This window comes from Patiria miniata, unplaced genomic scaffold (genome assembly GCF_015706575.1).
Source record: "Patiria miniata isolate m_02_andy unplaced genomic scaffold, ASM1570657v1 HiC_scaffold_13, whole genome shotgun sequence".
NCBI classification, from domain to species: domain Eukaryota; kingdom Metazoa; phylum Echinodermata; class Asteroidea; order Valvatida; family Asterinidae; genus Patiria; species Patiria miniata.
In genome coordinates, this window is record NW_024037051.1 from 3,691,375 (window position 1) to 3,719,134 (window position 27,760).

General features: G+C 41.3%; 1 protein-coding gene across 1 annotated transcript; it reads left to right on the forward strand.

Annotated features, from left to right (window-relative positions):
* The first annotated feature begins 1,439 nt into the window (after positions 1-1,439).
* Positions 1,440-27,750, forward strand: LOC119720142. Its single transcript, XM_038189701.1, has 15 exons — positions 1,440-1,935; positions 3,209-4,030; positions 5,469-5,567; positions 7,372-7,537; positions 11,565-11,807; positions 12,663-12,821; positions 13,672-13,918; positions 15,896-16,158; positions 18,706-19,086; positions 20,063-20,170; positions 21,317-21,554; positions 22,920-23,036; positions 24,818-24,960; positions 25,228-25,437; positions 27,053-27,750. The coding sequence occupies exons 2-15, from the start codon at positions 3,250-3,252 to the stop codon at positions 27,126-27,128; spliced, it is 3,231 nt and encodes a 1,076-aa protein (XP_038045629.1). The 5' UTR covers positions 1,440-1,935; positions 3,209-3,249; the 3' UTR covers positions 27,129-27,750.
* The last annotated feature ends 10 nt before the right edge of the window (positions 27,751-27,760 follow it).

Genomic DNA, 27,760 nt, shown 5'->3' on the forward strand with positions numbered 1-27,760 from the left:
TTTTTTTTTTTTTTTTTTTTTTCTTTTCTTTTCTTCAAGCTTGGATTGTACAGACAAGGTGGGGTACTATTTTGCTTTTTTGGTGTCCTCATGTACATTGGTGTCCTCCATAATTTGCCTTGGTGCTCTCGATCATTTGACTTGGTGCAATTTCCCATTCCTTGGTGCTCTTTGGTAGAAAAAATTGAGGAGGTGCAACAATAGAGGGCGCTGTTGGAGCTACCGCGGAACATTTTGGAAAAAAAAAAGATTGACGCGCATGATTAAAATCGACGCGCGCGCTGACCAGAAACCGACTTATTTTTTTTGTTTGGCCTTAACACAGTCCTCATCCAAATTGTGTATCGACCTATCCATTCCCCAACAAAGTGGGCCTCATAGGTCCGAGTGATGGCATCTATGTTAAGAGACAGAAATTCTGACTTGAAAATTCCAATGCTTGGTGCTTGACGTATTTCCGGTTGAAATTTATAATGTGCTCATTTTCAAGGCCCATTGTAGAGGTTTAAGGGCTCGGGTTTTCATATTCCCCGCTCATGCATAACTCTCAGGCTATACCATTTTGGGAAAACAAATTATCCGAAATTTTAGGCCAAAAAAAAAGTCTCCGCCGGGTTTCCGGTATGGAGCTTGCCCAAAAAGTGGTGCGGCGACGCGGCTTTTTTTTTTTGTTTTACCTGAATTGTTTTACTTCAAAATGTCGGCTGATGACTGCAAATGGTGCCCGACTAAACTTAGTGCAAATATATGGGAGTCCAGAGAGGCCACATAAAGCTTATTTTCGACCATAACCCAATCTAAAAACACGTTAAAATCGTGCAGCAGCGGGATTCAAGTCAAACCAGTGAGTTTGGCGGTTTTGAGACATCATCTTTCAATGAAAAAAAAAACTTTTCCATTTGCCGACACGCATGGCTACGGCGACGCGCGCGCATACCAGAAACCGGAGACTTTTTTTTTTGGCCTTAGAGCCAGTTTTGTTTTTATCTCGAGGGGGCCGGCACATTTTATGCTCAAGGGGGGGGGCACATTTATGTCCGCAGGAGGGGCACTTGGGAAAATCTAGGGGGGGGGGGGGTGGAGTGTTCCCCCGGTTTCGCCGCCCCTGGGCCCGAACTATAGGGACAACTAAGACGTACTTAATAATTTATTCGATGATCGCAATTTTTTTTTCTAGATATTGAAGCTCTACAACATCGTTTTTTTCCGCGACATGAAATTCACGGTAGCAGAAAGAGCGAAAAGTAGAAAATTTATCTTTGAAACACATTCAATCTGCCTTTTTGTTAAAAATTTCAGAAGCGGCGTCCTTCCTCCATGCTTTAAGTACGTGTACACATGCACCATTTTCGGAACAACTGTTGATTGTGTATAGCGCCCTCTGCTGAAATGAAATTCACTCAGAAAACTGATTTAATCGTGCAGAAGAATTAATACTACAAGTATTATTTTAGTAGAATTTCGGCTTTTTTATGGGTCAAGCGTTACCCTGTTAACCATCTAAAATTGTTCCAGAATAAATGCATGTGGAATTTGCGAAACCACTGAGTGTGTGCTGTCTAAATAAACAAAGCCACATGTGATACGAACTACGTGATATTTAATAGAATTCAATATTGAGTCAGTTGCATGGCAACTTGCACTGCATTGCATTGCACTGTGTGTGCAATCAACCGTAGTACATGTACTGTACAGTACTACCGTTCGTGCATGCATGCATTATGGAGGCCAACGTAATTGATTGACTGAACGGAATCCAAAACTGCGAAAGTGTTTGTCATGCAATTCTTCCATGGTCATGTTAAGTTAAATAGGGTTAGTTTGATTAAAAATCTTTTGAAAAGGGGGAGTAAATAAGCCATTGTTTTGGGGGAACAACGATCATAACGATGTAACGAATAAACGATGACGAGAAAGGCTCATGATTTTGGACAGGTAACAAACTTTTAATTTCTTTTTCGTCATATTCGTGTAGTTTTGATGGGGCCATAGCCAACAACACACAAACATGACAAAACGGTCGTGTGTAATTTTGTATAAAAAATGTCTTGGGGCCTCGGTCATTGTCGGTCCTGAGCTGTGTCATGTTTTGGTCAATTGCAAATTTGCAACAAGAATTGCAACAGTGAATGTTTTTTTGCCATTTTGAGAATTAGAAATTTTTACCTAGGCCGGCCTACTAAGTGAAGTCTTCGAAGTTCAACTGCTGAGTCCGAGTGCATAATTCTGCAGTTGTCGTTGTGTCTTCATATTCAGGAGATGGCATTCAGACCCATTGCAATTCGAACTTCTAATCGGCAAAAAAAACAACAACATACTTTTTATTAATTCTGAACAGTTTCTTGGGGTAGAAATTACGATTTTCATATGCCATGTATGCGGTTTAAATTTACGGTACTTTGGTGCTGTGCAATTCTGCGAAAAAGTGTTGCAACCTGACGCCACTTCCGCGATTGTGTACAAAGTCTATGGAGAGTCAAGACATTTTTAAAAGTATTTCCTCACAAAATCGGAAATAATTCTCAATAATTGGAAAAAAGTGGCGTCAGGTTGCAACATTCTTTCCCAATTCAGCATGCCATGCGCATAAACGGTACAGGTATTGCGTTTTGTCGTCATCGTCATTTTACCCCCAAATTAGCTTGAGTAACTCCAAGTCCAACTCCAAACGTGATAAATATTGGATCTAGAGTTACGGTACTCAAACTACCCCCAAATTATATATCTGTGACATACCTGCATGTTCTTGACTTAACATGCTTAATGTTGCCATCTATAACTTATTACTAGTCAATTAAATTGAACTTGGATTTTTTTTCCTTGTACTGGAACTGGACCCGGTAGTGTACAAGGTTGTCCATGTTATAGCCTAACGTTGCTAGTCCATAAACCCCATGTGCATAAGATGGTAATTTCCTTCCCAAGAATTTGCTTCCAGTTACTGTTTATCTTTTGGTCATTTTTATTTTTCCCCCATTCCATTGCTTCATCTATAGGCTTGTCAGTTCTTTTGTTTTATAGTTAAATTTTGAAAATAATACAGCACCAATCATTCAAGGAGTAGCATCATCGCAGTTAAATCAGTAATTGTGATAATTTGGCTGTGCAGTGAGCATTCGACCAAGACGACCCAATACATTTCTCAAAGTTGAAAAATTTGTCGCAAACTAAGAACGACATAAAACATGACATTTAATGTCTCCCATAGGTTTGTAATCGGAACCACCAAGTTCTCAGTGCCGAGTGAAGATGATGTCCCCCTACTCACCCGAGGTCTTCTTCTTCGACCAGAAGATCATCCTGAAGCGCAAGAAGCGCCGGCGGAAACACCCGGATGAGCTACCACGCAGTCTGCGCTTTGCCAACCTCAACCCCCGGCTGGCCGCGTTCCTGTCCAGCCAGGAGCGGCAGAAGAACAAGAAGGCCCAGGAGGGGGACGGCGGCGGGGAGGAGGGGGGAGGCGAGGACGGGAAAGGGGCGGATGGCTTCCTCAAGCGCCACGGCCGGAGGGGAAGCCTGGACAGTCTTGACGAGGGGGAGTACTCCCAGCGGCAGATGTACCACGAGGCGGTGGTGGCAGCGCCCACCCTCCTGGTCCAGCTCGCCAAAATCCTGTACCTCTTTGAGAACGAGCAGTTGGACCTCCCGCGGGAGCTCGTCAACTACCTTCAGAGCGGCTACCGGGAGTTGATGACCGAGGTCCAGTACACGCGGTACGAGTGGCAGTGCCCCGAGAACGTTCCCCGGGAGGATGCCAGGGGGGACGGGGAGGGAGGGGCTAAGAAGCAGTCGGAGGGGGACCAGCACCTGGACGAGGGGGAGGGGGACAAGGGGGAGAAGTCAAGGAAGCGGGCGCGGAAGAAGAAAGCCGAGGAAGGTGAGGAGGAAGGGAAGTCTGGGACTCTGTCAGCGATGGAAAGCACCATGGGGAGCACCATGGGGAGTGTCCGGGATGCGCAAGGGGGAGCCAGCAGTGCTGCAATGGGTTCATCATCACAACGGATTAAAGCCAAGATGGAGAAAGGCAAAGGTGAGTTACACTCAACCAAAAAAAAAAGTCCCCCCCCCCCCTTAATACTTGTTTGTCCAACTACTGGGCACATCTTGCTTAAATTATGACTGATCAGTACAGAAATTCCTTAGCAATCCAGCCATACTCTTTGTTTGGCCCAAAACAGTGATAATGTGTACACAAATTATGCAATTTATGACAAATGGTACCAAAAAAAGTTGCACTTTTGCAAACTTGCAAGGTCATGAAGGTGAGTGTGAGCTACAACTTTCACGTACATGTATGCAAAAACGCAACTGTATTCGGTATCATTTGTCATAAATTGCATAATTTTGTACACATTGTCGCTCTTTTGGGCCAAATGAGGAGTATGGCTGGATTGCTAAGGAACTTCCGTACTGATTAGTTGTTATTTTGATCAAGAGGTGCTCAGTAGTTTTTGAGTTAGACAAAAAGTATTAGAAGGGGAGGGCATTCTTTTTTTGTTGAGGGTACAAGTCGACGTTGCTTCCAGTTTTCTAACCTTGGGTTGGAGTTAAGATGTGTTTCCATCATGAAACTATGCTTCCTAGTTTTAATAGTACACACGATCATTTGCTTTTTGTGCAATTTTTGTTAGTTTGAGGCAACAAACTTGCTCAAAATTTGAAGCAGGCTGCATTTATAACGACTACATTTGTAACTTGTTGAAGTTTTAGCCCAGTGGGATTTTGATAAACAGAGAAAAATGTGTGCACAATGTTTTAGTCTCGTGTCTGTGAGCATCCTATTTCAAAACCACCGTCAGTGCTGTTTACATTGTACTGCAAAATGATACCATTTTTATACAGAATAATTCAACAGGGTATTTGGTACGTAATATGTTCACTTTGAGCAGGGTTTCTGTCATTAAATCGTTAAAAAGTATTACATTTTTAAGGTATGGTAATTTAACCGCTTCGCGCCAGGTTTATTTTTGCCGAAAATTTTGAAACTTTCAAAAGACAAAGTTTCCCGCCCAACTTCTGATATACAGCAAAACGCCACAAATACTGATTCCCAAGAGTGATTTCAACAGTATTTGTAAGATATTTCTTGGCGAAACCATATATGTTTCAATACTCCGGGGTGTGCACTGGAGCGTAAATTGCACAACAATATATAGGCCATGCCGAAGATCCACACAATGGCCGGTACTCTGTCTGCCTCCACAGACTACATGGACTTTGTGTGAGTGTGTATCATACAAAATGCACGAGGGATTAGCGTGATTAGATGTCACCCGGAGGCGTGTCGAGGCAATCTTGACGTCATAACCCATCAGCCGTGCCTTTGCACAAAAACAGCCAGTACGTGTTATCATGGCCTCCGGTGCGAACTGGTTCAAAAAGATGCTCAAAATTTATAGTTGTAGCTTAATTTCTGTGATACCACTACAAGTTTTCAATCCTTGAATTTGATGTAATTCTATTCCCAGTTGACAGGAGGGCATCTACAAGCACCTCCAACCGGGTATCAGTCGCTGGGAAGATGGGTGGAGATACAGGCACTGTCATTGGAGAAGCACAATCTGAAGGTATACAAACCACATTAGTAACACCCGCATCCCTGACCTAAACACACCATCTCCCCCCTCAAAAACAAACAAAATATTGAGAAAATGTGTACCATACACATACGCAATCCTTAACCCTCCTGCTATTCAAACAGTCACAGGCAGTCAAAATTCACTTCCACTTCCCCTGCTATACTTTTAACAAAAGCCAGTCACCAGCAGTCAGAACATAAATCGTCACCAACACCACGAAGTAACACCGATGTTATACCAGTAAAAACTAGCATTCGGAGAAAACGGCATCTAAAGTCGAACGCCTTCTAAAACAACACTTTACGTCAAAACGACAGAGTATTTTCAGTTGAGTTTCTCGTTGTGGACACTTGATGAATTGAATTTATTAAATCTGCTGTTTTTCACCCGTTTGTGTATAAAATTAGCAAGAAATAAGAGAAAAAAGGTGAGTGTTAGTTCGTGAAACCGAAAAAGCTGCGAAACTGTAAATTTTTGTTTTCACAAAGTAACACTCTTCAATGTATTATTATACAACACGAGGAAAGTGCAACTTCAGGTCAGCGCGTGGGCGCTCATACAAGGAAAACGTTTTTGCTCACATTTGAGCAGAGTGCTCACCATGCATTGCAATGGTAAATGGAACTTGAGTGTTACTTCGTGAAAACGAAAATTGTCACTTTTGTGCAAAAGTTGCCATGGATAATTAGCGTAATTATTAAAGTAAAGCTCTTGAAGCTTTGAAACTTCGTACAATGGTAGGCCTTGATAAATAATGTTTAAAAATGTAAAAAAAAATGAAAATGGAGAAAAATTTGCTTTAACACGTGAAGTGTTACTTCGTGGTGTCAGTTATTATTAAAGTAAAGCTCTTGAAGCTTTGAAACGTCGTGCAATGGTAGGCCTTGATAAATAATGTTTAAAAATGTAAAAAACTGAAAATGGAAAAAAATTTGCTTTAACACGTGGAGTGTTACTTCTTGTTGTCGGTGACGATATGTCAAGCGGAAACACGTACCACCATTATTTTATACCATTTTAAAGCTTTGAATTTTAACTTTATCCCTGGCAAGTATTGGTTTGATATTTCTAAAAGAGTTTTAAAATTATTCGTGTTCAAATAAAGGCATGTCGAAAACAAACTCAACTCGATGATGCGGTACATCAGATGCAAACTCGAGTCAACAATCTGTTGAAATAACCCCCAAAAAACAGTTTATCTATATTAAAAGCACATTGAACTTGAAACGAGGAACAATATTGTGAATTTTTTAAGGTGTAGTCTACGTGGATCGAAAAGAAAAAGAAACGCAGAAAGTAAAAGGCAACGAGATCACATGATGACGCATTTCCACATTAGAAGAAATGTGCATGATTGATTTGCCTTGAAATCGGTCGAGTTTGTTTTTGACATGCCTTTATTTGAACACGAATAATTTCAAAACCATTTTGAAAATCAAACCAATACTTACCAGGGATAAAGTTAAGATTCCAAGCTTTAAAATGATATAAAAATAATGGCGGTACGTGTTTCCGTGGCGACGCTAGAGTTACGCGAAAAAATGTTGCAGGTACATTGGGACGCGTTATGTACATGTTTACTTTAAGGCACCGGATTACCTACATACAGAGATTTCTTTTAATTCTTTAAAAAAGTCTTTGTTGTCCAAACCAAATTTGAAATCATCTTAAAATGTATGTCTTTCCCATATCTACTGGTACATGTACATAGTATGCACTTGAAACCCAAAGTCTGATACCAAAAATGAACCAAGACACAAACTCTGTTTTCTTTGATTTCTTCTGGGTGCAGCGGTACACCAGCCCAACTTCTTACAGGTCCTCAGTTTCTCCATGTCCTCCAAGGTGTGCGAGGAGAAGGGCTGGATCCTGGAGAAGGAGGAGTCGGAGAAAGAGTTTGAGCAGCGGACCGTTCTGGAATGGGCGCGGGAGAGGTTGCAGCAGGCCATGGCTTTAGCGTAAGTCCTGGACTTTGTAGTACCGTACATACCGTACATGTACAGCGTGTGTCAATAAAAACGCAGGATTCAAAGCGATTTTTTTTCTGAGAAAATTATGCTACTGGTGTGCCTAATTTGATAAGGATTTGATTGTCCATAATTTCATCTTTGACAAGATTTTTGTTTGGTGGAATTTGGACTTTTGGTTCAAAAGTTATGACAAGTTTTGTGAAGCCCTTCTGAAGCGGGTTGGTCTGATTCAATGACCTTAACACAACGACCAGTTATGTACAATGCAGGTATGCATTGAAGACAATTAAACCAGAACAAAACTTTCTTTGAAACAACTGATGATAAGTATCACTTAAATTTAATAACTGGACTATCATTGTTTCAAAGCATTATGAATTATTGACTAATAACATTGATTGTGGACCAAAGGATTATGTAAGCCTAATCCTGCCACACATGTCCTTCTTTGTGATCCACAAATACTTTCACCTGTACTGAATTCAAACCTTTCATTAGGTATGTGTGATTTCACAAATCAGACCAGCTTGGAATTTATAACCCTTCTTCAATGTACTCTATCTCTGGACAGGATTGTCCAAATGAGATGGGATAAAGCATAGTGTCTTCACACTAGGAATTCCCAACACGGATAGCGCGCATTCGGCACGTGGCGCTGCGATGATTTTCTCGATCCCATGCATTGCGACGCACGCTGCTCTGCGTGCACGAGACCAGGCTAACTGATGTACAGCATGAATTTACTACTCTGTGAAATACGGACTCATTCATGTCATTGGTAGTGTTGCGCATGCCTACGTATGCTAATTAGGAGAAGGACCGGTCACGTGAGAGGGTTTGACCAATAATAGACTAAAGGAATTCGATTTTGAAAGGAGTCCGATTTTCATTTATGACACCAATTGTGCAACATACATTATTTCCAAAATGGCTCTGCTCATTTCATAAGACAATTCGCTCTATTTAACGTTAGAAATGTACTTTTTGTGTACATTTTGCGGAGAAAAAAGTCATGCATAATACAAGCCCAGACTCGACAAAGGATGCTCCGTACTCGGAGACTTTTTTGGATGATAATGAGGGGGGTGATTGTCTCATGATCGACTGGTGTTTTTGATGGCGATGATGGGATTTGCAGAAATACATTGAATGCACATATTAAATGTTCATTTTGATGTTTGTAACTCATTGTATTAAAATTCATCAATGTAGTTACTCTTTGTGTAAAGTTTATGATGTTCATCGTCGCCGACAGCTGGCTTCGAATACTGTTGTTTTTTTACATGTACAGGATTTGCAGAAATATCATGTACATGGAGTGCACTATTAAATGTTCATTGTGTTTTTAACATGGTGTATCAAAATTCATCAGTCATGTCAGTGTAATATTCACTCTCTGTTTGTCAAGTTTAATCATTTATTGTCCACACAGCTGCACTGGTGATGCTATAAACTGTAACAAACTCACAACCTTCTGTGCTTTGATATCACCGCATGGAGGTTCATTGAGTGGACGGAAATTAATATCGTCTGTACCACCAGACATTGTTTTTTGTTTGCTGTTGCTAAGTTGCCATACACTATGTTGCCTAGTTACAATCCCCTGTCTCTTAGTTACAATACTTTGTAATCAGACGCTTTTTTTTTCGATTGTCTGACTGAAGTACACTTCAAAATTATGAGTGTCCTAGTAGCTGAAACACATGTAGGTTTTGTTACAATTGGAAAAGACATTTATAATGTACACTTTTGAATGAAAGTGTTGACATGTACCAGTACATGTGTTGACCTCAGCTGCATTAAAAGGAATATACAGCATTTGCAAACATCGAAAAACAAAACTACCAAATTTTTACAAAATACCAGGATGTTGGTAAATGACAGTCTAAAGCATCCTGTAAAATTATTGCACCAGGTGTGAAGTCATTTTCAAGAAAAGTGATATTTTGTATAAATTTCCAGTGGTGGTCGGCTGACCACTGTTGGAAAAACCTAACTTTTTTCAACTACTGCTCCAAATTTACCATTTTTTTCAGTCCAAATTGTGTTTGCTATTGGTTACATGTTCATGCACGGGTGCAGGCCAGCTAGACTGGTTCCCTAACCTTACATTTTTCTGGCATCTATAAATTGATCCATTTCATCTTTAGTGGAGTCAGGGAACCAGATTACTTTTTGTTTGTCTTGGTTTTTCCAGCATTTTTGAACACAAAACTTCAAACATGTCGGTGTAACAATATTTGATCTATTATACTAACCCCTCAAATATGTCATTTCTGAAAATTACAGCAAAAGCCAATGATGTACATTCCCTTTAAATTCTGTTATGAATTTGATTAATTAAAAGATCTGCTTTTTTATGGATAAGTGGCACATGTTTTTTGGAGAAAGAATTCAAGTCTTAAGTAAAACAAAGCACGTACATATTGTGCATGTAAAAGCTGAAAACATTTTCTTGCTTTTTCCCGGTAGGCCTTTTTTCTTTAGGTCATAATGTTCAGAGACATGTTCTTGGTAATTCTTTTTTTGGTCTGTAACATTTTGCCTACTTATCGTTTTGATGTACATGTACTGGTATGTCTTTCTAATATGAATATAAAAGCAGAATTAATTTTGAAAAAAAATGGATCAAACATGTAAAGTAGGTCAACAAACTGTTTTGAAAATGCTAAAACTTTTTTAATCATTTATTACTATTAGTAAATTATTGATATAAGTACATCTGCATTTCATTGTAGGTTTGAAGGGAACACTTGAACCTTAATCGGAATATGATAGTCAAAACTGGGTTTCTAACAAAAGACTAGCGTACTATCTGTGTTTGAAAATCACTCTGCCTGGTCATTTATAACAGGGCTTGTCAGCTTAGTTGTACACATATTCAGTTGCAAAGTCGGTATTATTCATTAAGGTAATTTAAAACTTGTTGATTAAACATGTAGAAAGGCAACATAAATAGGGAATTGTGCGAGTCAGTATCAGATAACAAAACAGTGCAACAGTAGTTCTATACAGTAAATACAGTAAATTCTATAAATAGAAAACCTATTCAATTATTTGACTATATTCATGTTGGTTTTCTGTCACATCCGTTGTACATGTACATGTATGTATCCATGTAGCTACATGATACATGAATGTTCTTGCTGTGAATTCGCAAAAGTTGAACACATTTGGCAAATTTCACAGCAAAGTTTCATGACATCAAATTTGCTTCGCATTTGCATCAAGTTATGGACTGGCCTTAATGTAAATCATGCAAGCCCAACTTCAATAGTAATCATGGTAATAACGAACCACTTTAAAACATGTATATTTTGTATACCCCCTTATCCCTTCAACATATGAGATAGATTTACAATGTGGGTTATTTCATAAATGAAAAAATTGACTTCAAACTGGTTGGGCAGGACAGCACCGGTACTTTGGTTATCACTCGCAGAGATACAAAGAATGTGTCCTGAATTCACAGAATCATATGTAACATGGACACAAAAAATGGGACCCCAAATTTCATGAATTTATTTGACTGACCCACATGTACACGTGTGTCAATTAACACTCTTTCGACTGCGATGTGGTTGACCATTTGGAACCGTGCAGTCAATTAAAAAAAAAAAAATTCTCTTTTGGCTGGGGTTCCTTTTAGTCTGGTTGATTTTAAGCAGTACTTCATTACACTGTAAACTGCAACTTTCGGGAGCGTCACAAATGTGAAATATGTTTTGTTTTCCCAGGTAGTCTGGTTTTTATTTTTAAAATTCCCCACAAATAACATTCAAAACCTTTCTTTTCCATTGTCTGAGAAATTACGAAGTAAGTTGTAAAGTTGGTTACTCAGGTTCCCGATCACATAATCTGGAACTGGTTCCTAGAACATCAACGGTCGGGTATTCGGGTATACCCAGTTCTGACGCACAGCACTAGCTTATTGACAATGAGGTTTTGCTGGATTGTGACTATGATGTTTCTTCCTTTATCTAACCTTTCAGATTTTTCTTTCTCTTTCTTACAGGAAAGAGCAACTGCAGCGGGAGAAGGACCTGGGCCGGGACCGGCCGCTGTTTCTACGTTTCTATGGCGACGCCAAGCGGGAAACCATGTTGAAGTACACTGGCAAGCGCGGGGGCAGCAAGCCGCAGAGTCACAGCGCGGGGCGGGTCATCACGCCCCGGCTACCCCCGGCTGCGCTGAACCTGGGGAACGCTCCCCAGCACAAGGTGATCACCGGACTGCCGGACGGAACCATGAATGTCTTGTATCCTTGTCAACATTAATCTGAGTGGATTGCAATAAGGACTCGGCTCATTACTTGGTGTTGTGGAGAACATGTGATTGTCCATTGATTGTAGGATTCTGAAGAATTAACTTGGCCACAATTTTCCTGTGAAGAAGTTATCAGTTTGTAAACCATATTTCAAAAAAAACCACCCAAAACCAAAAATAGGTCAACTGCGATAAATCAAGTGGCAGCTATACAAAAAATACATGCCCTCAATATTTAGATCAGATTCGAAATCTACATTCTGTGGATTATATAAAGGAGACTTTCTTCCAATTCATCTTCAGGGGATTATTTTCTTCTGTTTTCTCTCATGGTTTTCATATGGATATGATACAAATAATGAATGTTTATGAGTGCAGTAGTGAGGATAATTTCATAACGTGGCAGATGGAGTACATACCATCTGTCACAAATGAAATTATTTTTTTCCATTGCACGAATGTGAAACGTTCATTGTTTGTTTTCTACAACAGCTGAATAAATCCTCGTCATCTGATTGGTCAGAGCTGCCAAAAGTTTGACCGTGCAATGGAACTTCCATTTATCGTGGAATGGGACTTCAGATTTTGTAGTGCTGCCACAAATTACGTTGATGAAGGGCATCACCAAATACTGAATTTTACATTTTAGTAATTTTTTTGGACAAATAATTAAATGACTCGTAATCAAAGGCGTTGCATAATGTATAAGTTACCCATTAGCACAAGCACATCTGCATTTTATCGCTTATAAACAAATAATGCCATGGAGCATGTGGAGTGCTTAGGCATTTCTGGCGGTGGATAGAGAGTATTATTTGTTCATCCTTGACTGAGCATGTGATCACAGCTACCCCTCAGGTAAGCTGGCCATTATCCTGAGCAAGGCCAGTTTTGGCAGGCCAGGCTACTACACCATTGCGTACAACGACAACGCTAGCCACGACATGCTGGCCGAGTTTACGCCCACGGGGAGAGGGAGTTGCTATCACCCTAACGGAATGGTCAGGTGAGTATCTTCCACTGTTTTCCTTTGAGGAATTTTGTTTTTCAACGTTAGGACTACCGTTCATTGTATGTAAATCCACTGTTTGGCTTAGCCCTTCGACGATGTAATTTTATTCTCAGTGCTGTCTGAAAGCTTGCAAGAAATCTACTCACAAGCTTACTTGGGTGGGACTCGAATCCAGGACCTCCTGCTTACTAATACTTGTGCAGATACTACTCGGAGAACATGGGCCAACAAGCCGGAAAGGATACCTTGAGAATTATATATACGATTTCTGCTAGGGAAATCTGAACAGATTGTGTTTTGCATGCGTGCGTGATGTACATGTGAGCTTGTCTGTTTCCGTGCGTACTGCAGCTTGCAAGAGAGCTGGTAAGTGTCGTTGACCACGTGGACAAAGCAGTCAATTTGGCAGCAAAAAAACTAGGCTTGGAAGGCTAGAAATCAGGGCTCTTCATCGATTTGGACCATGATTCTTCATTGATTTGGACCTTGATTCGATCGATTGTACGGTCAACCGGTTAGCGCCTAGTCTATCACGATTGCATATGTATGGTTTGTCACCTGACTAACAGTTTTCGGAACAGCTGTTTTGTTTCCACCAATGCACATGTGCTGCTATATTGCATATCAAGTCACGTCCTGTTGCAATGCAAAATTCCCAAGAGATTCTTTGCGTGTGGTTCATCGACCGAGTCAGGCCAATATTTTTGGTAGCAGAATAAAAAAAAAATGTTCACATTGAAATGGCACCATCTTTTCCAAGTCGTTGATTCACGTTAAAAAAACACGTGAAGCTTTGGACTTGTATTATTAACAGATTTTTATTGCCAAATCTTGCTCCCAACAGATTTCTCAGCACGGAGAAAATGGGCATGCTGATGGACTCGGAGGGCGTGGTCGTCCGCAAGTGGGCGTGGCCCCTGCCCCACCTGCGCATGGTCACGCCGGTCTTCTTCCACCTCAACCACAACATCAGCTTCCGCTGCTACAACCGGACCCAGATGACGCTGACGTTCCTCTGCCACAAGGAGACCACCAGGATTCAGGTGGGCCAGGTGCTGATGGCCGTGGACCCTGTCACCCAAGAAGACTTTGTAAGTTTAATTGTCGTGGGCACAGGGGCGTCAATCGCTTTTCAAAAGTGGGTGGGGGGGACATACCTTGATCAGAACTGATGCGAGCGCAAAGCCCTTAGGACGTGGGTTTCAGGTGCCCCTAAAGGGTCCCAAAAAATTTGGATTCTAGGCACAATGCTAGATACTCTGTGGTGTGATCTGAGGCAATTTCTGACCATTTTCCTCCATGCTTTAACCAATATTTTCTTAGCAAAAGATAATAAAATGAACATCCTTTTCGAGGTTAGAATAATTGAATCAGCTATTCTGAGCTATAGGCGTGGGTTAGGGGCCCGCTTAAGGGCCTCGAAGAAAAAAATTGATTCTAGATGTTCTGTGGTGCGATCTGAGGCAATTTCTGACCACTTTAACCAATTTTCTTTTAGCAAAAGATAATAATTTAAATATCATTTTAAGGTTGAAGACATTGGATAAGCTATAATATCAAATGTAGACCGCAGATTTTCGAACGCGTGTCTAATTTTATACAGGGCCCTATTATGTACTACAACGTTTCTGCGGGCTACATTTGATATTGTGTTCCCACATTGACGCCCATGTGTAGGCAATGCAAAATTACGTTCTTTGCGTGTGGTTGGTTGACCGAGTGGCTTGTGAATGCAAACGTGCGTGCTGCTGCATGGTACAAGGGCTGTACAGTCTATCGCGAGCTACCCTAAGAACGTCTTGCACCAAAAATAGTAGTTTAGTAGACCTGTCGGTTGAAAAAAGCCTTGAGTGCATGCATACGACCTGCAGGCAAGCAGGGACCGACGTTGGTTATGGCTTATAAGTGAGGTCTCTAAAATAGTCTATACGAGAGATTTGAATTACCCAAATTAGGTTTTTGCCCTTCAACGACGTTTAAACACTGTATACTCAGTGTGTTACCTCAGTGATTTTACCCTGAAGGGCAAAAACCTAATTTGATTTATATAAAATCCATCTTATAATAGATTTGAATTACGTTTCCAAAACTGGATCTCTTTTGTATATATCTTATAAGAAATCACCCAAGACAGATTGTTGATGTGAGATTTATTTGCGAGACATCTGGCATAACTGCTTGAGGTCTATGTTTCCCCACCTGAGAATTCGTTGACGGCAAAAAGAGCTTATTATTTGTTTAAAAAAAAGGTGTCTGTCATGAAGAAAGGGTCTTCTTTTTTAACTGCACAATATCTCCATATATCAAGGTGTCCAAAAGAGTGACATGTCAAAATAAAGTGCAGATTATGCGCTTTCTACTTAGGTATGAAAATCCACTGCGGAATAATGTTGTGTATCGGGTCGGGTTGACCAGGCCAAATCGACCGAAACATTATACATGTCAAATGAATCCATACCGAACCCGGTCACAACCCCCTCAAACCGACTCCACCCAACAAAAATTCAGCGAAACCTGACCCGAAACTAAACCAACGTGAACATAAACGAATATCTGGCTTGGACAACTTTGCCCACTTTTTGTGCCTGAGAACTTACCACATTGGGTGAAAATCTCCGTCTCTCGGTAACTGAACCATACCTTACGGTACTCACAACGTGACCTACTGGTGGACCTACATGTTATACACCGTGCGTGATAAGACCGCAGACCACATTTGGTTGTACTGGGCACAAGACTGCAATAAATATTGCAACGTGTGAATTTCCCAACTGTTTCGGGTTTTTTTGGTTTACTTTGGTTTATTTCAGGTTTTTCCAAAATGGCTTAACCAACCTGACCCGACCCGAAAATCACAAACACAAAACCGAAACTGACCCGACCCGACTGAAATGATGGACAAAAAAAACGACCCAACCTGGCCCGAAGTCGGTTTCAGTTGGGGTCGGTTTTGGTTTCGGGTCAGGTTTGCACACCACTACTGCAGAGTGAAACAACAAAATGACCTGAGGACAAATTTGGTAGAATCCAGTTACAATTATTCTTCTTTCTGTCACACATTTTTGCAGGGTTATCTAGAAACCGAAGAGAACTTCCAGTCCAACGCTGCCAAGGAGAGCATCAGGCCCCCTCCCGTCGTCAAGAAGCCCACCAAGCGGGAGCCCCAGCGCTGGAAGGCCAAAGGCACGCCCAATGTGAACCCCAAGATGGCCAGGCTCAACGCCTTCAAGGAACATGTGGCTGAGATTGCCAAGAGCCTGGTGATTGAGGAGAGAACGGAGTACGGCATACCGGCCGAGAAGGAGCTGACTGTGCTAGCCAGGAAAACCAGGTATAAATACAAACCCTAGTGTTTGATCAGTCACAGACAATGAAAACTTTCTTCATTTGTATACAGACTAGTGAAAAAAACAGTCAGATCACATTCATGTAAACACTCTGACTAGTCAAATTCCACCAACAGACAAAGAGGTAACTGGTAGGTACAGCTGGCATATCAATCACCTCCAGTCAAAGCATGGCTATATCAAATTAACAAGAGAATATTCTTTACTGTTAAAACAGCTTCTTGCTTGATTTTGACTGCTGTGATGGCGTAGCTGAAATTGTCGGCTGAATTTGTCTGCTGTAAATCTTGATTTGAAACACTGACAAATCACACATGGGCCATTCTATAAATTTAAAGCTACAGTCCATCATTTGTAATTTGTGCATTTTGTTCGTTTGAAGCAACAAAAGAGTTCAAAATCTAATGAAGGATACTGAGCAACTAACCTGATGAAGTTTCAGCTAAGCTTCAGCTGTACTTTCCGAGAAAAACAGCATTCTAAGATCTCAATTTCAAATCCAAAGTTACTGAATCATGTTTTGAATTGTTTTGAATTGCAGCTATACGCGACGTCGCGCACTGATCCGACGAATTATAACAACCGCGCGCGCGTGTGCATCGTTCCAATACTTGTGCGCGCTGCGCTGAATAACAAAACGAACTACTAATTTAAATTTTCCTACGGTGCTTCTTAAGAATCACCGTTGGAAATGCCTTCTTTCGTTGATTACTTCAAAATGACAGCTTGCCAGAAAGAATAATTTCACAGGGAGTTTAGTCCCCTTACTATCTTTCAACCAAGTTTGTTTTTCAACAATAATTACGCCAGTTACTTTTCGGATGGCTGCAAATGATGGACTATACCTTTAAGTAAAATTTTGAATATTCAAATATTCCAAATTCACCGATTACGTTAACTGTGTGCCGTGCCGATGAAATGAAAGCTTACGGTTGACAAAAAAGTGGCTTTTGACAATAAAGCGACGTAACTTTTAACATTTTTTACTTTAAAATTACATCACAGACATGTGTGTATGCGGGTGGTAGTTTTTTTCTTAGAATATTTGAACCTGTAAAAAAGTTATTCAAATATTTGGAGGATGATAGAATAATCAAATATTCGGTTTATTCGGGACTGCCGTAATCCAAAGTGTGACATTTTTTTCCTGTCCCTGTTACCTCTGGCTGGACTTTTCTAATTTGCCATTCAAGTATCATTACGAATAACTTCAAAAGTTTTTTGATTTATTGCTCAGTTTGCTGTTCAAAATTAATCTTACAGGGTGACAGCATAAAGGATTGCATCCAGCATGTCAAAAATTAAAAATTGTAGATGTCAGACCTAACAGGGACAGGAAAAAAGTACCGTAATTTCCTGCGGATAAGGCGCGCGGCGGATAAGGCGCAGGTCCCTAAAATCACCCAAAAAAATTCAAACGCCAACAGATAAGGCGCACCGCCGCATAAGACGCATGTTTGACCGCACACAGAAGAACACCAGGCGTCACCCGGTGTCGTCACATCGCCACAAAGGGGCCATTGTGTTGCCTTAGAACGATCACACTATTCGGAGGATGAATTAAACCGTAACCACATTGGCTGGTCACATGTAGAGCCATGAAGAAAAGACCAATGTAAATTGATACCGACCTTCATCCATTCAGCCAACGCGCGCTGTGCATGCTTGCTTGCGGTTTCCGATCCTGGCCTTCCTTGGCCTTTTGTTAATGCAGTGCGGCCCAATCACCGGCCAGAAACGATGGTCCACGCGCTGTCTGAAGATATTGCAACACGCACGCTGGATCAGATTCGTAGACTTGCCCAGTCCCTCCGAGCCAGATGTTGCGCCCTCTACCGGTGACTAATACAAAAACTAGCGTCGCCTATATGTATATACCATACGAAAATAATCCCGTCACACCGGGGGAGACGTAACAAAAATGTTTTATTATATTTTTAAAAAATTGTTGTAATGTTTTTTTGTATTTAAAGTTCTTTTCCTTTATTTCAAACCTATAATTTGTACTTGAGTGAATGCGATTTCCAAACGTTTAAGTAATTCTGATTGCAGCATTTTCGGAATGAAAAAACGGCCACAAAGAAAAACGTTTGTATGACGGCATTGTTGGAACGAAAGCACGATCACTAAGGGGGATCAACGCATTGCGGCATTGTTGGAATGAAAGCACGATCATGGGGGATCAACACATCGCGGCATTGTTGGAATGAAAATACGGTCACAATGTCTGGAGAGTTGAGCCTTGGTTGACCGCATTATTGATTGCGGCATTGAAAGAATTCTTCACACAAAGACCGTCACTTTGAACTCAAGCGACACCAGATAAGGCGCACCTGTAGATAAGGCGCAGCGATGTTTTTGTGGTCTAGAAAGTCAGATAAGACGCGTCTTATCCGCAGGAAATTACGGTAGACCCAAAATTTATAGGATGACCCACATATAATGTTGAGCAAATGATAAAATAGATTGACAGAAAAGAAGGAGAAAATTGACAATGTATCATGTTAACAAGCTGTATGTCTCTGTTAAAGGGTTGCCTGCGAGGACTGGATGGACCACTACCGCATCGCTGTCGGAATGCAATTCATCAGCTCCGCGGCCCTATCCAAGCGGCGGAAGCGGGGCGTCCAGTCGGCCAAGGCTGCCCCCACGCAACCCCTGGAGGAGGACGGTCTAGAGGGGCTACCCGCGGGCAAGACCCCGGCAGCCAAAGCCAGGGTGCCCTCCGCGCCGGCCATCACGTCCCACAAGAAGCGACCCTTCAGCACCGTGTCGTCGCTGTCCATGAGCAGGAGCAGTCGCTCGACGAGCACGCGGGCCACGGAGAGGCGGGAGCGGGTGCGGATGAACCCAGAGGATCACGGGGGCGGGTCAAAGCCAGGCACGCCCACAAAATTCTCAACCATCAGCGGGTGAGGAATTGTTGATCTTCAAACAAATCCAGTGATGATAATATTACAAGGCATTGTTAAGGTCGTACTAAGCTGTCTGGGGTTAGAATAGGAAGGCAGGTTTGCTCAAACAAGTTTCTTTGAAGGTAATTATACAACATTTGCTTTTGCTGTAATTTTCAGAAAGGAATGGATTTTGGGGTTAGTATTTAACAGCAAATATTGTTACACTGATCTGTTTAAAGTTTTGTATTCATAGATGCTGGACAAAACCAAGAACAAAATGCTTGTTTTGTAGTCTGGTTCACTGATTCTACTAGTACAATTCGAAACTGAGCAATTTATAGACATCTGGGATCAGGTCAGGGAACCGTACTAGCTGGCTTGCATCCGCTCACGGATGTGTAACCGATTTCAAACAAAATTTGGTTAATTGGCAGCAGTATTTGAAAAATAGTCAGTTTTTGAACAAATTGATACAAAAATTCCACTGACAACACGTTCACCAGGTATTGAGTATTATTTCATAATTTTTGGTCTTTTTCTTTTGATGTTTGCAAATGTTGTACATTACCTATAACTCTTTTGAATATGGATTTATTTGCCTGAATAAGACAAAAGTATAACAAGTAGCTATGACATTCAGCGGACGCCATTTTGTGCCAATATATTGGCTCGCCAAATGAAAACGTCCTGTAAACACTTCATTATATCCCATAAGAAAATGCGCCATATATTTATTGTATTACAGGCTGAAACTGCTTTACAACGAAATGCAAAATAAATCATAACGGTCAACCAGGTCAGATATACATCATATGATAGCCACTGCTATCACTTGCTGTATCTTCTGATGCCTCAGAGGTACATGTGGAGCTCAAGTGATGAAATCCATATTATGGAGCTCAACTTCTATTCATGATCACGATAACTGTTCAATATATTTTCCGAGAGTGAAAGTTTCAAGGGAGTCATTCGAATTATGTTATCTTTGCAGGCATGTGGCTGGTGGGGGCGATCGATCTCGTAGTCCAGCCAGCAGGGTTGCCATGTCAACGGTCAGCGCGGACAGGAAGAAACCATCTCCTCTTACCGGCTGCCCAATGTATCCTTGATATACAGAGATGTCACTTTTCCGATTTTAGCCGGAATTCCATTTTGTTTTTTAAATCTCACAAAATTCTGTTTTTTTCCGGCCATAAAAAAAAAAACTGGAAAAAGAGAAGAGAACCTGTGGAAATGCATTTATTTACCTCGTTAGCGCTCGATCTCGAGTTTAGTACATTTAGGCGCACGCACGGTGCAATGTTGTTCATTGAAGTCGTCCTAAAAACAAGTCTTTGTTGGGTGATGCTGGGTACCAACTATGTTTTCGTCGCGCGCATCGCGTAGTGCAAAGGTCATGTACACACCGACAGTGTCGTGAAATCGTGCATGTTCCGTGTCGAATATTACGCTGGAAATTCGGGTAGGCAGAATAAATAATAGGAATATGGAAAAAGTCAAGGTGATTGCGGGAACCGACAGCTTAAAGGCCATAGAAGCAAATATAAAAACTAAATGGAACTGGGCTTGGCTACAAGATAAAGATGAACGGGGACTTTGTGTCGGACTGGCTTTTTGACCAAAAATAAATTTCCGTTTTTTTTTCGAGCAGCTGTGCTGTTTATTTTCAAGCAGACCCAGTTCCATTTTTTTTCAAGCAGACCCTGTGGCATCTCTGGGTATAGGGCCAAATATCGACACAGCCATCAACCAAAATTAGAATTAGCAATAGTGTGTACACATGAATTTTTAATGATGGTTAAAGGCACCTTCCATCATTTGTAATTTATGCATTATGTTCGTTTGAAGCAACAAAAGAAGGGTGCTGAACAACTAACCTGATGAAGTTTTAGCTCGGTGGATGTTGTATATTCCAAGAAACACTATTCTACGATCCTGATTTTAAATCAAAAGTTGTTGAGTCATATTTTGAATTGGGCCTCAATTCAGCGTCCGAGACACGTTCTCATTCAGCCGATTGCAGCTACGCGATGTCGCGCATTGAACCAATGAATTATAGCACCCGCACCCGCGTGTGCATCGTGTCAATGCTTGCATGCGCTTCGCCAAATTAAAAACGAACTACTTATGGAAATTACCAACGATGCGTCTCAACCTGTTAAGGGGCTACGTGTGCACATAGCCTAACGGAAGGATTAGAATTTTTCATATGATTCACCTGTTGTCCTTAACTGACCAATCACAGTGCCTTCCGTGCTGAGATGCTAGGCGACACCATGGCCACGTGTCGCTGCAGCCGGCACCGCATTCCGAGCCTGAACGACCTGGAGCTGGAGCGCTTCCTCGCTACCGAGGTGCCCCGCTCCCAGCTGGTCGTGGTCTGCATGACGTCCTCACTGCTGCTGGACGGCCTACCCTGCGCAGACATGCTGCTGGAGTTGTACGAGCGGCAGAACAGGAACAGAACCAAGCCGTGTTATCAGGTTGGTATGCCTATATAGTCCGGGCGTTGACCACGGAAGCGTGAATTAGTGAATTTGGACCTTGTAGATCAATATTCCGACTGGTACCTCCTTGGCACCCTTGAGTGTTTTTTCTTAAACAATTATTATGCAAATTAGCTTCCGCCATGTTCGTTCAAACTTATCAATCGAGGTGACAAGAAAATGCACCCCAATTCACGGTCCACCTCCAACTTGGGGTTTGACAACAAAAATCACATATTGTCAAAATTTTGAAGAGTATGTCAGGCATTCTTACAAAATGAGATGAAACTGGGCACAGGCCGGCCGTTGTGGAAAAAAATGCACAAAACTGAATGGGGGTGAATTTTTTTCAATTTCCAGATTTATTGATATTTGTAATCTTTGATATGTCTGCTAAACATATTTTTAAGAAACAGTATAAAAATTGTGGAATACATTTTTTTTATGGAAAACAGTTTGCATCTTTCGTTTTTATGAATGCAAAACTTGAAATTTTAAGGGCCTTTTTCTCAGCATTGTACTTTTTTGACATGTTGATTAATATGAACTTTAAACAGCCATAACTGGTCAACAGAATGATTGATTGAAGTGTAACAAACAGTATTGTAAGGAGAATTTTATTCTCTTTCCTAATACCTGCAAACCCTCATTTTGCCAGAATCTTCACATATGAGGTTGAAGAGAGAAATTGAGTGGATCAGATTTTAACCTTTTATCCGGACTGAAACCCAAAAAATGCAAATGCATAAAAATGCAAACCAAATTCAGGCCAACTTCAATCACATAAACGACATATTTCTTCAGTCAGTTTTTACCAATGAGAGCAGCCATGTAAATTTAATTACAAGCCTGTGACAATAGGCTGACTAATACATACCCAACTTTGACAATTGGACCATTTTTTTGCATAAATGTGAATGAAATGTGGAGAATTTATTGGCACCAGATGATTTTATTTAAAAACTGTAGTCTTTGGCAGTAAGTGGTTCACTGGTAGGTAGTTTCATGTTCAATCTATCATGTTTTCACATCAATATCGAAATCTTGAACATGTACTTGAAAACTTTTGTAGAAAACAGCTTTCTGGTTTCCTAATTAAGGCAAATTAAGAAATTGGCTTTCCAGTAGTTATTATTTTTGGTGCCACACATTTTTTTCAAATATGAAATAACATTATTTTTTTTGGGAGGGGGGGGGGGTTTGGGTGTTGGTTTCTGCTTTTTTTTTTTTACTCACCCGGTATAAGCACACATCCCATATGTAACAATACTTACATCACATTAAGTTTGGGTATCAAATCAAACTGTACCTGATTCATCATAAATGTTCCTGTATTCATGTTTGCTTGTTTCACTGTTTTAGAGTCGCAATGATCCTTACCGGCTGTTCTTGTACGATGTGGCAGTTGCAGCTCAGCACACGAGTAATGACATACCAGAACTCTTCACCCGACACAACGCCGTTCCGGGAATGTTTCTAGTAAGCCATACAAACATTCTGGTTTCACACTTATAAGAACGGAATTCATTGCATTTGGTGCAGGCCTAGGATAGACTCCTCCTTGAGCAAGGCGCTTTGTCACTCATTGCTTCTCTCCACCCAGGAGTAAATAGGTACCTGTGAGGGCAGAGATGGTTATTGTGACTAAATAAGCGTGCTTGCACCTAACAGACAGCATCGAGCTGTATACTCCCCAGGGAGCTGAGATGGTATTTGGAATGTTTAATTGGCCCAATGATCAGGGGTAATAATAATACTGTAAGCGCTGTGATTCAGTTTACTAATAAGAGCGTTCTTAAATGCCGATTATTATTAAGGGAATAACAGTGTGAGGAGCCGGTCTTCACTGCGTGATAATGACCGGGTGTGGGGGTGACCGCTGTTAATGGACCTTTTTAACGAAATAAACAGTTAAAATGCTCCAATTTTGTGACTTTCTTTCGGCGATATTTCCAGACTTTTTTGTGTTCATGTTCATGGGCCATATTTTAGCTTAACAGCTATAACGACGTAAACTCAACAGAAACTGCTGCCGTAGCGAAACAAATTACAACAATGTTTTCATATCTTTACCTGATGGAGGAAGCTGAAATCTCGTTTACACATTCCTTGTGTCCGGAATTACAAAGATGCTTGGTTTAGGAAAGGTAAATATGTCGGTGGGTGAAGTGTTCAAAGAAAATAAATTGTACATGTAGATCTACGCTTTCGTCGTAAACATCCTTGGTATATACTGCACTGCTGTACAATGTCGTTTCAAAACTTCCTTACGCACGCGCACGCACGCATCCCTAGCAACTGTGTTGTGTACGCGTGCGTCAGTCTCACGCGATGGGGGTTGAGCGCATGTGCAGTGCTCAATTGTTAAAAGCTACCGCAGGACGGTTACTATATTTTGACCAATCATTGGCTTGCATGGGGCTGAACGGGGCTTGATCAATGCTGGTTCAGGGGCCATTTATTCGCTTGATCTTTGAAGCCGGTCCATTATCACCGTTAATGACCGGCCACGTGATCGAGTCTCGACCAATCAGAAACCATCAACTCTCCAAGGTATTTATTAATATTATATAACACCCAAGTAAATCCTTGTCATTTGATTGGAGGATTGTAGGTCACGCAGCATTCATTAATCAAACCATTGCACCGCTTACGTCATAACCGTGCATTTTTGGTTCCATTCACCATGCATTTTCGTTCCATCCCTTTTGATCTATTGCACACGCAGGCCTCGTAGACCAAAGATTGAATAGTGCCACGCATACGATCTTTGCAACATCATGCGTTTTATACAGCAATACAAAACTTGCCTTTGAAACGGATGCAGTTACGAACTGAATTTTCCTTGCAGATTCCGTTGCATTGTTTGAAGAACTTACAAGTATTAACTTTCATATTGTTAATTTTTTTGGCATTGAAACCTTTGCTAGTTTTGAACAAGCTGGAAAAACATCTATAGTGGATATGCCAGTATGCAGTTTTGTAAATGTTGTTTATTCTTATAGTTTTATCCTCCAATCGAATTACAAAGATCTACTTGGATGTTATATAAAACATATAATTTTATAGTTTTGTGTTTGTGCAATGGAGAGAATAGTTTCATCCATTGAAAGATGGAATGTTCCATTCAACTTGGCTTCTCACATTCCATCTTTCAACTTATGAAAATATTCTCACCATTGCACTTACAAACATACATTATGTGTTATACTAATTGTTTATTCATAAATTGAAATCATTCTCAATCCCTGATTCCACAGATCTACGCCAATTCCAGGCTCCTGTTCTGTGATCACATCTTCAACGGCTACGGCAACGCCAGGAAGGACTTCCAGAAACAGATGTTGAAATCCAAACGGGATGCCACGTTGGGCCGAATACTGCCCCCCGACTTCCACTTCAGGTAAGTTAAGGCCAGACACTTTCCTCAATTTTTTATTGTTGGAGTGACAACAAAATAATAAAGGCAGGATGGTTTAGGGCAGTACAGGGACTGATGGTATTGATTTGTGCCCTACCTACGGCCGTCTGTTGGGGTGGTACGGGGAGTTAAAGGCAGAGCGGTTTGTGGCAGTACAGAAAGTAGCAGTCAGGATGTTTTGGGGCAATACAGGCAGGATGGTTAAGGGCAGTACAGTGAATAATGCTATTGATCTGTGTCCTACCACAGCCCCACCTACGGCCGTCGGGGTCCCCGCTCAGCCTGGGGAGGTGAGATCGGCGGGGCCAGGGAACGCCGGTTCTCTGGCTTCCCCCGGCTTCACTCCGGCCAGGCCAGCCAGCAGAGATTGTCCACAACTAGCCTTGACCAGAGCAGGTCATCCAGCACTGTGACCAGCCTGGAGCAGATCACGCTACTCAGGCCGGGCACGACATCCAGGTGAGTGGCTTAATCATAGAGCCGTAGTACATGGCAGTGTAGTAGTACATCACCAGGGTACATCACCAGTTCAGTCACAAGTGAAAGTTCAATCACAAGTCAGCAGAGTTGTAATGACTCGAGTCAATGACTCGACTCGAGTCCGACTCGAGTCACAATTTTTGGTGACTTGACGACTCGACTCGAGTCCCTAAGGGTATATGTCTCGACTCGACTTGAGTCACTGCGAGCAATTGACTCGACTCGACTCGAGTCCCTCATCAGAAGACTCGACTCGACTCGAGCGAAGGCTAATAAGACTCGAGTCCCAAAAATAAAGGCACAACTTTGCGAAAAGTATTTGCAATGACTTACGGTGCAAAATGTATGCTCACTTCGCTTTGCGAATAGCAGTCATGTACAAATATACAACGTGTCACAGACTCCCACCTCATGGTTCTAGAACGCACAAAATACTATCCAGGAACCAGATTTTTAAACACATTTTTTAAATCGCTGTTTCATCATTGGCTTTGGGCGATTTCTTATAAATCTCTTGGATTCGAACGCTGGCTAAACTTATGGCCTCCTTATATAAATTTTGGTATATTGTGTTCAAATATTCGTGACTCGAATTGACTCGAGCTAAATATTTGACTCGACCCGAACCGACTCGACCTTTTGACCTAATGACTCGACTCGACTCAAGTCACTTTTTTAAAATGACTCGACTTGACTCAAGTCACTTCTTTAAATTGACTCGACTCGACTCAACTCGAGTCACAAAAATCAGTGACTCGTTACAACTCTGAAAGTCAGTTCACCTGTCCAGTCACACGTAACAGGGGATGAACAATAATAAAGGAATGTTTTTATCACAGTTCATTTGAAGAGCTTGTGAGTTGACTCTGGACTGGAGGACTTTTGATGACCTGTGATTCATCACAAGTACCTCCACTACAACGTTGCTAAATTCTTAAAGCTCTTGCTGTTTGGACTGGGCACATTCTGTTTGTGCACCAACCTATGTGAACTCAAAATTTAGGCCACATGTAAATGACACTGGAGCTCCTGTGAGTGTTGCACTTGGCCATTAACTGTTCCTGTATAGAGCCCATATTATGCCAATTATCACATCGTACCGGTAGTTATACCCCGATGAGTCAATCAAACCGGAGTAATAGGCAGGGCAGTTTGGGGCCGCACATGGACTATTGGCCTTATTCATGATTTGGCCATTTTTGTCGCGTTCCCTGAACATATTTCATTAAGTGTTTATATAACTGTTTGATACAGTGCTATAGGGTGGCGCCAGACTATTTATGCAGGCACAATGCAGCCTTAATTTACTGGGTTTTTTTTAATCTGGCTTTAAACATTAGAGAACTACAAATTTAAACTTATTCATCGAAGCAGACTGGAATTAATTAGAAATTTACTTGCTTTCATTTCTTTTCGCAAGTTCCAAAAATTAAGATTTTTCATCACTTTCAATTCAATATGACCGACTCGTGAATAATGTCCACTGATGCCAACTCACCCAACTGCATGTCAGTTGACACGTGCTGCCATTGATCACAGAAAATATGCATGTATTCACAGCATTTCTTATGCATATTTTTGTTTTGTGCTTCAGGCATGCAGAAAGCTCAGCAGCTGACTACATGTCCCTGAATCTCTCATTCAACGGCAGTATGCAAGTAGCTTCCTGAGGAGAGAGATAAAACGTGAGCCATGTAAACGGCTGCTCACCCTTAAAGATGTCACACAGATGAGACTATGAAGAACTTGAACTCTTGAACCATGCAGCATTTCAGGAATTGATGCGACAGCAAGGCTGGTTTGGATGAAGAGCTATGGACTTGGCGGAGCATGGCGAGTAAAAGGGATTGACAATTGACCTATCGCTGTTTGCGAGTTAGCCACGCGCCTTAGACAACCCGATGGAGCTTCTGTACACTAAATTTTGTTTGTCTCAGATTGTGGGCGTTCTGCGTTCCTTGTATATCATGTAATTGGACAATATTTCGCAAGCTGCGTTGACGCGATTCTACCGCGATAGGTCAATACAGTTTGCATCATCCAGCATTTGCCTCAAAGAGGCCACTTTAATACATGTACAACTATTTGGTCGACTTCCTGCCGGTATTTTCATTGTTTAAATGCGGGATTTATTCGGAAACCTCTCCAAAAAAAGTGATGTTTACAAAAGAATTTCAACTTGATTGCGTGCAACGAACACAAAAGGTAACTACTTAATCCTTGGCACCAAGTGCAAAATGTATACCGTTTGATGTCTCCAAATGGATCTCAAACTTTTCCGATAATGCATTTGCAGTTGAAG

Coding starts and splice junctions, on each gene's coding strand:
- LOC119720142 (XM_038189701.1), top strand. CDS start 3,250: ATGATGTCCCCCTACTCACCCGAGGTCTTCTTCTTCGACCAGAAGATC. Junction 19,087..20,062: donor AAATTCTCAACCATCAGCGG/GTGAGGAATTGT, acceptor TTATCTTTGCAG/GCATGTGGCTGGTGGGGGCG. Junction 21,555..22,919: donor GAACCAAGCCGTGTTATCAG/GTTGGTATGCCT, acceptor TCACTGTTTTAG/AGTCGCAATGATCCTTACCG.